The 10,236-nt window shown below is 36.6% G+C and overlaps 1 protein-coding gene across 2 annotated transcripts in view; it reads left to right on the forward strand.

Annotated features, from left to right (window-relative positions):
- The window catches only part of LOC106870623 (uncharacterized), a 30,789-nt gene extending 30,099 nt beyond the window's left edge, over positions 1–690 (forward strand). For both annotated transcript variants that reach the window (XM_089347155.1, XM_089347154.1), the window contains exon 15: positions 211–690. In XM_089347155.1, coding sequence (XP_089203281.1) covers positions 211–279 — 69 coding nt within the window. In that variant the 3' untranslated portion in view covers positions 280–690. The remainder of the gene's footprint in view (positions 1–210) is intronic.
- Positions 691–10,236: the final 9,546 nt, after the last annotated feature.

Genomic DNA, 10,236 nt, shown 5'->3' on the forward strand with positions numbered 1-10,236 from the left:
TATGCAACCCATAATTTTGTATTATGTTATAAGGGCATAAATTTGTAAAGGAAGTTAGATGCAGTTGATTAAATCAATACCAGTTTTTGTCTGATTCTTATTTTCTAAACTTGAGAGAACAAAGGAACTTAAAAGTACTACTATGTAACCCCAACTTTTCTATCCAATATTGTTTATTACTAAAAAATTTTTTATTTTTCCTACTTTCAGAAAAATCAAATAAAAGAACTCACGAAAATATGTGATGATTTGATGGAGAAAGTAGGAGATGGTCATTGATGAAAACTTTGTTTTTATTTTCCATAACTGGATTTTTATGTTTTATATATTATGTACATTTTATATAAAATGTTATAAAAAATTGTCAGTGTTACTGGCAATTATCATCTTTACATATGAATGTGTATATATATATATATATGTGAAATGTGTATGTGTGCATGCTTGCAATTATGCCTGGACTAATTTATCAAATATTTCCCTTGTGTGCAAAGATGAGGGGAGTCCTTTTCTATTTTAATGTAAATGAATAAATAAACCTGATCAAACTTAGTTGTTTTTTTAGCTTCATGAGATAAATGTGATATGATTGTGTATGGTGACAGTTGTAATTCTTCAAGCATCAACCATTTTATTCTTTTAAATTCATGTTCATATGCATTTCGTAAAAATAAAATGATTCATTTTTTATTTGAAATTCTTTTTCTTTTTTTGTGTGTGTGTGTGTGTTGAAATGTATAGATGAAATGGAGGTGATTATACTAAACTTTACTATGGATTATATCCATCCAAGTATACTTTTTTTTGTTTTTTTTGTTAGCATTTATTTTTAATGAACTAGAATTAAAAAAAAAAACAACTCATTATTAATTATCTGTTAAATATAATTGACATATACCCAGGTAAACTGAGTAATCCATATTAAGATTTCTGCCCTGTAATGTTGATAGAATGTCTTAGCTTGTATAAGTGTCATTGTGGAACCAATTCTGATAATGAAGATGGATTGACTAGTGTCAACCAAGATATGCATAGCCACACTCTCACATTATTGAACTAAAGAAATATAGATTATAAAAACACCTGCTATCTGATTTAGCATTCATTTTATCTATTTATCTAGTTCTTCCTTGCTATTCTTGTTTAGACAAGAAATGGGCTTGGCTGAAAAATAGATGATATATACTGGTTGCAGTTATGAATTAAGGTTCCTTTGACATATGAAATTTGAAGTAAGACAAATTGTGGTCATCCATACATGCAGACTTGTCCTTTACAGGTGCCACATGAAATGCACTTGTTAATGGTGCATAAAAGCATGTGCTGGTGGCACGTATAAAACACACATACACTCTATAAAGTGGTTGACATTAGGAAGGGCATCCTGCTGAAGAAACCATGCCACAACAGACAACTGGGGTCTGAACAGTTCTTGTCAAACCATCTAACCCATGCCAGCATGGAAAACAGAAGTTGGTGATGATACGAATGTAAAAGTTAAAAGTGAGAGAAAATGTTTGTCACAGTTTTAGAAGTTAACTACACTAATTTGTTGAAATTAGTTAGGAAGGACACCTGTTGTTTCACATATGAAAGGTTGGTGTAACAAGTGGCAGAATTGTTGGAGTATTGGGGAAAATGCCTTGCAGTATTTCTTCTGACTGTTTACTCGTTTATGTTCTGAGTTCACTTCCCTCTGTGGTTTTAATGAAACTATATGGGGCCAGCTGTTTAGACGTAGATGATATGGCACAACTGACTGGACATTCAGCATGTTTTGCTGACAGTATTTAATCTGGTGCTGGAGGCAAACATATGCATGCATGCAGAAATATGCATAGACAAATAATGAGGGAGGGAGAGAGAGAATAAGGGAAACATTAAAACATCCTATGTGAAACAAATCTGTATTGAATCGGTGATCCCAAATGGCACCAAAATGTCTTCTAATACTCTTTGGTGATAAATTTTGCTTTTCATCCTTTTGTGAGGGTCAGTCAAGTACTGGGGAACTATTCCCTTCCTCCAATTTCAGGCCTTGTGCCTTTAGAGGTGGTGGTGAGATAAGCTTGTTTTTTAGTACACATTTCTGTGACTTGACTATCTCCAGGTCAGCCCTGATTAAACTGGCTTCTAGTGTTCTGTTTAGTATTTTTTTACTAAATATATTTAGAACTAAAATTATCCAACACATCCTTTTTGAAATGTGATAGGATATGGTTCGAAGGACATTTCCTTGTTTCTAGTGTAGATGTTCTTTTCTTAGTTCATTGTGATCTAGTTTCAGCTAATTGTGTAGTCTTTACATTTTCTCTTCTTTGTGGCAAAGACATAGCCATTAACTTAGCTGATGACTAATTTATACTCTTTCTCTGGATAATTAGTAAACTAAGTAAAATTACCATAATAATTTGGTAAAATGTGATACATGTTTATCATCATTGTTTAACCATATAGCATTCAGATTGCTCTTATAAATGCAGTGCTTATTTATTCACAGTGTTTTGAATTGATCATGTATTGTTTCATAGCTTTGAGATTTTGGTGATGTTATTATCTGTGTTTGGAATGACATTGTGGCATATGTGTGAGAGGCCAAATCTGGCCAGTTTGAATATAAAACAGGAAGAATATTTGAGCCAGATGTGGCCTGATTAAATGCTAAAGGATCAACATCTGCTTTGCATGGGCTGGACAGTTTGACAAGACCCTGTGAGCTGCAGGGCAATGTTGAGCACCAGTGTTAGCATGGGCATGGTTTCTATGGCTGGATGCCCTTAATGCTAACCACTTTACAGTGTGTACTGGGCACCTTTTTTTTTTTGTGTCACTGGCACAAGTGAGGTTAGTGAGTAACTTGCAAAACTAAAAAAAGAGTAAGAAAAGTGAAAAAAAACCCTCAACTAAGTGGGGGGGGGGGGTATTTCAGAGGCAAGGAAGGTGGTTTCATGCTAGTTATTGAGAGGCTAAAGAATGATAGACCCAGTTGTTGTGATTTAGAAGAGATATATGGCTACTCTGCATTATGTAAGGATAGGAGTAGCTGGAAAGAAAATAGAGATGGTGGTGATGAGATGCCAAGGTATCTCAATATACAAGAAGCTGAGTATAAGAGAGAACGGTGGATCGGGGATGGGTAGAGAGGGGTAGTTTCATAAGATTGTGAGGGGGAAAAACCCTTCTTTAACTCTTTGGCATTTAAACTAGCCAATTCCAGCCCAAATATTCTACTTATTTATCTTCAGACTGGCTCTCTCACACCTAACCCACTATGTCAAACAAACATATCATCAGAATCTCAAAGCTGCAAGATAATCATCATCATCATCGTTTAACATCTGCTTTTCATGCTAGCATGGGTTGGACGATTTGACTGAGGACTGGCAAGCCAGATGGCTGCACCAGGCTCCAATCTGATCTGACAAAGTTTCTACAGCTGGATGCCCTTCCTAACGCCAACCACTCTGAGAGTGTAGTGGGTGCTTTTACGTGCCACCGGCACGAGGGCCAGTCACACGGTACTGGCAATGGTCACGACAAAACAATGTGAATAAAAAAGCTTTACATTAGACAATAATTTGAATGCTAAAGGGTTAAGAATGCTGCTTGGTTTACCTGTACCCACTGATTTGCAGTTTATTTACAGGAGAATATATTTATCATCATCTTTGTTTTAACAATCTACTTCAACATACTTGCATAGATTAGATGAGAGTGTGTTGGGGCAGGGTTTTTCTACAGCTTGATGCATTTCCTGTTGCCAACCCCTAATAATCTCCTGGTCTGTTGAACCACAAACAACCCAGACATGTTTATGTGGAGAATTGGGAATCAATGACACTGTACGAACAAGCTTTTAGCTTAGAAAGATACATCTTACCTTTTCCTTGTTTCACTCCACCAATTAAGGCCATACTGGGACACTACTTTGAAGAATTTTAGTTAAATTAATCAATCCCAGTACTTTTTCAATTTTTATGCCTGGTACTTAGTCTATCTCTCTTGCTGAACCACTAAGCTACATGGATTTAAACACACTAACATCAGTTGTCAGGTGGTGGTGGGGAACAGATACAAATACACAGACACACACACATAGATAAATAGTGTGTGTGTCTGTGTATTTGTACACACCGCATGACTGGCACCTATGCCAGTGGCATGTTAAAAGCACCATCCGAGTGTGATCATTGCCAGGGCTGCTAACTGGCTCCCGTACCGGTGGCACATAAAAAGCACCATTCAAGCATGATCGTTACCAGCGTCACCTTACTAGTACTTGTGCAGGTGGCACATAAAAACACCATTTGAACATGGCCATCGCCAGTACTGCCTGACTGGCCTTCATGCTGATGGCATGTAAAAGCACCCACTGCTCTCTCGGAGTGGTTGGCATTAGGAAGGGCATCCAGCTGTAGAAACTCTGCCAGATCAGATTGGAGCCTGGTGCAGCCGTCTGGCTCACCAGTCCTCAGTCAAACCGTCCAACCCATGCCAGCATGGAAAGCAGACGTTAAACGATGATGATGATTTTAGCTGTCATTGAGTTTATAAATTGGTTTCTGTAAATACATTAGACAATCATAAATGTGTCTGTTTATACAACCTTGCTACAGACAGAAAAACACTGCTAGCATATAACAGGTTTTGTTGTTTGGTTAAGTTTGCTTCCCAACCACATAGTTTCTGGTTCAGTTCTGCTGCATGTTACCTTGGGCAAGTGTCTTCTACTATAGCCCTGGACAGACCAAGTTGTGAGTGCATTTAATAGCTATATATTGAAAGCAGCCTGTTATTTTTGTATCTCTCTCTCTCTCTCTCTCTTTTTGCCTTCACATTGCACAATTGTTGTAAGAAAGTATTACTGTTGTACAAGTGATGTCCTTCCTTTCCAGTCTCTAGTGAAAACATGTCCAGCCATAAGGAAGTATTGCCTTGCTTAGAAACAAGTGAGGATTAGCGACAGAAAGAGTGTCCAGCCATAGAAAATCTGCAAGCATGGTAAAGTGGATGTTTATGGTGAACAGCTAAATGTGTATCAAATATTCAAATCAGTCTACCTGACTTAGTTATAAGCTTAATAGTTGGTTTTAAATACAATTCCTCTATGGCAGTTATGGTAAGGTAAGCAAAAGCCAATAAATGATCATCCAGTCAATTCCATTTTTTTGCTGTCACATTCATGACTATCGCTGTGTTTCCTACTCATTTTGTCCCATGCCCCAACAGCTTGATTTTCCAAAAGAACATGTTCACCACTATAAATAGATAATCTTTTACTTGTTTCAATCATTTGAATGCAGCCATGCTGGGGCATTACCTTAAAGGGTTTTAGTCAAACAAATCAATCCCAGGATTTTTTTTTTTTCTTTTAAGCCAAGTACTTTATCGGTCTGTTTTGCCAAACTACTAAGTTACAGGGACATAAACACACTGATACCAGTTGTCAAGCAATGGTATGTGACATACACAGTGGGACTAAATCCGGAACCATGTGATTGGGAAGCAAGCTTCATATCACACAGCCACGTCTGCACCTAAATATATATATATATATATATGTAGTGAAACTACCTATCGCCATTATATACAAACAAACCATCTTCTCCCACTGTTATAAATATATTCAAGTTCGGGTGTAGTAGAGAGCAGCCTACTGTATCCATCACGTGACTGATTATTATTTGAAGCGGCAACTGCCTCGTACCGTTCCCGCCAGAACGCAAACTGACCAATCACAGCCCCTAATAAGGTCATGTGATAGTGTTTTTCTAATGCTTTTCTGGAGCCCCTATTTTACTATAAATAGACTAAATTATCCCCGCCAATTCGTCGCGCCTCAGATCTCCTTTGAGATCTGGCCGGCGTTGACCACATACGCGTAACACAGCAGCAACCAGTTTCCAGCGACGACATCAACACCATCGTACAACTACGAACTACAAGCATCGCCACCGACGTCGCCAGCAGCAACACGATACTACGACTACCAGCATCGCCGCCAGCGTCAACACGACACTACGACTACCAGCGTCCCCAACAGCGTCAACATGACTCTACACGTACACAAGCTACCAACAGCTAACTGCAGAACTTCTAACCCTGTTTGTGTGATTCATTTCGCCACAAAATAACAACCAGAATTTAGCCTGCAAAGGACATCTGTATTCAAGAACCCGGCTTGGCATAGAAGCCACAACATCACAACTAGTGATCGCTCTGCCCCACACGCCTTAACTTCTTATACAGACACTTACCTCGGTGTACTCTAAGAACTGGTATATTAAATCCTTATACGTGTTACTGACTCATATTCAATACTGTGTATCTCTCGTACCCACATACATGTATTACTTACACACACTCTTTTCTTTACATGACGGCCAGTCTTTTATTGTGTTTCATTATGTCGCATTCACACTCACACACAGACATACATTTTAATGCTACAATAAATCTTACTGTTATTCATCTTTATCGGCTGTGTCCTATCTTGTACCTTACTGGCATTTACGAATTGTCTATGTTATTGAAGTATAACATATATATATCATTTGATATATTTTGTGTTCGACCGTGTGACGCGTATAATAAAGGAGCCCTGTTTTTCCATTCGTCACCATTTCTCCTTTTGGGTTCGCATGGTCGTTCTTATATATATATATATATTCATAAAGTTTTGAAAATTTATAAGTTACTTGTTACTTATGCCAATCTGAGGGACTGGTCTAATGTAGTGATGGCTAAAATGGATGTGTATACCCCATAGTAAAGTTTAGTATGAAAAATAAATACTGCCAACTCATCAGTAATTTTATGTAACAGTTTAAGTAATTGTTCTCATTACTAGATATCAAAACTAGGTAGACTTAAGGAAACAGTTATTGTACTTGTTTCTAAGTATATATTTTTAAAACTGTTCTCTTCCATGCTAATGTATTTAAAAAAATTTAACTTTACAAGCAGTTTGATACTTATGTGCAAAGTTCATGATGCATGGTTGTGAGATGTGAGTACTAAATGCAGACATTATGTGAAAACTAGAATGAAATTAAGGAAGCAGTCTCTGCTAGATGAGTCAGCTCTATGCAAATGAGAGCATGGGTGAACTCTGAGAAAATGAGCATAGATGTGATGTCTGTGCAATGTTCTGTATTACAGTGTCATTAAGGATGACAGCTGGATTAAGAAGAGTTAAGTAAAAAACTGGAAGTGATGGTGATCACAAGATGTTAAAGTTCATGAAAGAGATAAGGAACAAGTGTTGGAATAGATTCATCCAATCCATGCCAGTTAAGTAAAACACTTAAAATTATCAAGTGACAGATTAGAATCATTAATGCTGAACAAAATACCTATTTTTTTTCTGGCTCTTTACACCGAGCTCAAATCCTGACAAGGTCACTTTGCTTTTCATCTGTCCAGATTTGATAAAATAAAGTACTAGCAAATGAAATTAACACATAAGGGATGACTGGGTGTTTCTAGCAGATGACTATACATCTACATCAGCTCTGTGGATGGACGAAGATAGAACAATACCATAAAAATGCAGGCTCAAGAACAAAGAAGGGTAGCAGACAGCTTGACATCAGGTGTATTTAGCAAGATGTGTAGAAAGGTTTGTCAATGTTCTGGATTGTGTTAGTGTAAATCAGAAGGTTGGGGTATAATGATAGTGGAGCACTTGTCCTCACAGATTCCAAGAAGAAATGAGATATGGAAAGGCTGAGATACTGAAAAATATCTGATGTAAAGCACACATAGTGAATCAGTACAGCAACCTGCAGTCTTTAATAAGCATAGCAGCAGTATCAACAACAATAAGAGCAAAGAAGATGCTCTAAAAAGGAGCAACATCAAATTGAAGGACTAAATTGTGAAAGATTAAGTTAGGATAAGAAATCACTGATAATCTTGGCTTAGCTGTGAACTTTTTCTGTTGTCTCACCAAGAGCAAGTCATTTACAATCTAACATTCATTGATCTAGGGATACCGTTTGACAGGGTACCATGCTTGTAGTCTGATGGTCGCTATGAAAACTGGGCATAGATGAATTGCAGAAATATCAGCAAGGTGAAAGCAAAGAAATAGGCACAGGAGTAGGTGTCCATCAGTTCTCAGCTTCCTCCAGGTTATAAAAGAGTTTAAATAGATTTCCTGTGGAAACTTAAATACACCAATGAGTTGATGTTTACAGCCAAATATGTTGAATTAGTGTAGAAATTCCAAACATAAGAAAGTCTAGAATGAAGATTTTAATAAGCTTAGTAAAATACAAGTTCTAGTAAACAGGGAAAGAAGTCACGGAATCTACTGCAATCTGAGAAGTGGCTATACTTGATATACAATAAAATGGCAGGTAGGGATTTCATGTGTACCTGATGTAAATTACAGATGAAAAAGAGATGTAGTGTGATCAGAGAACTTAGTATGTAGCAAATGTACAAAAGTAGATGTGAGAATACCCATGAAATGAATTCTTCCAAATTCTCAGAGGATTTGCTAGAAATAGTTGACAGCTTCTGTCCCCTACCCCTTCTATTTAGCAGTGGACATATGTACTGTAAAATTAGAGAACAGTTCCCAACAGAGATGAAAGCCTCCTGGACATTTTTTTTTCTACTCAAGAGGAATCTCCAAGTGAAGGGCTGATTATATGGTATATGTGTATGAAATATATTGCATAGTTATGGAACATGATCATTATATGATGAATGTGAACGCCAAATAAAAATGAAATGAGCATACTCTCCTGGGTTTGTAATTCTAGCATTGTAGCACATAGACTTCCTCAAATTTGAACTAGGAATATTTAAATTTGAAAGTCAAACCACTGGTGAATAGTATTACTATATATGTTGACCAGAGATAATTGCCAGTAGCAATTAATATTACTATATTTCATAAGGTGGCAAGATGGAAGAATTGTTAGCATACTGGGCAAAATGCTACTGGCATTTCATTTGTCTTTATGTTCTGAGTTCAGATACTCCTGGGGTTGAATTTACCTTTCATTCTTTCAAGGTTGATGAAATGAGTACCAGTTTATCACTAGGGTCAATGTAATCCACTTACCACTACCCCCAAATTTCTGGCCTTGTGCCAAAATTTGAAACCAATATTACTATATTTAGTAAAATTGACAAGTTAATTTTGACTATAATACTGTGAACATTATACCTCACCTATTGACACTTTTGCCAGTCATTCACCTTTTGACATCAATTTGGAATATTTTAGAACTTATAAATACACCAGAATGAGCTATTTTTATAGCATATCAGGAAAGCTATTTTTATTACCACATTGTAGCATAATGGTGTTATAGCAAACTCCAGCCAACCAAGGCTGGGTGTGTATTAATACCAAAAGCAGTTCTCTGCCCAAGAAGAGAAGCAGGTGTTTTAATCAATTAGCAGAAAGACAGTTTATGAACAACATCACTTCATCATGGGAACAGCCTCTTTGTTTTTCACATCAACTTCACACCGCTAACTCTGATCACATCATGAACATCTTATTTCTTACATGCCAACTTCGCTCCACAAACTTCTAAATGCCATCAGCCCACAGCTCTGTCATATAATGAACAGTATGTTTTTGTTTATGCTAGCTCAGTTTCTGTTAACGTATGACTTCCAACTGAATCCATATTTCAAACGTAAGTCATAAAGCTTTCACTGACTCATGCACATACACCAGCTACACTCATATGACTTGTCAGCTCTCATTATCCCTTAATAAGTTAAAATGTTTTGTATAAAAATGCCTTCTGATATTCCATTACACATGCTTCTCAAAAGCTTTCACAGGACCTCTCTATAAACACTGTTACTAAAGTGGGTAATCTTTTACCAACATTTCCCCCTATACAGCTATAGGTTATGTGATTTAGACCCATGTTTAATCAGATAATTCTCAGTCCTTAATGTTCTCTCTAAGAGATTATTTGTCTTGTAACCAGAGGTTGTGTTTCACATTATTTGTATGAGATATTTCAGCTCATATCTTTTGGCAATTTTTTTTACTTGTCAATTCACAAACATAACATGCATACAAAAAATTGTACATTATCTATATAAAAATGTTTGATGTTATTCATAAACACTAATGAAGATAATTCTTTCCCCTCACTTATTATTAATGATCATTCAACATATTAATCATAACACAACCACAACTTATATGGATCATAGGACATAAACAAGCTGAGATTAAAACTGGTCATAAGC

Source organism: Octopus bimaculoides, chromosome 2, assembly GCF_046866305.1.
Source record: "Octopus bimaculoides isolate indiv1 chromosome 2, ASM4686630v1, whole genome shotgun sequence".
NCBI lineage: Eukaryota > Metazoa > Mollusca > Cephalopoda > Octopoda > Octopodidae > Octopus > Octopus bimaculoides.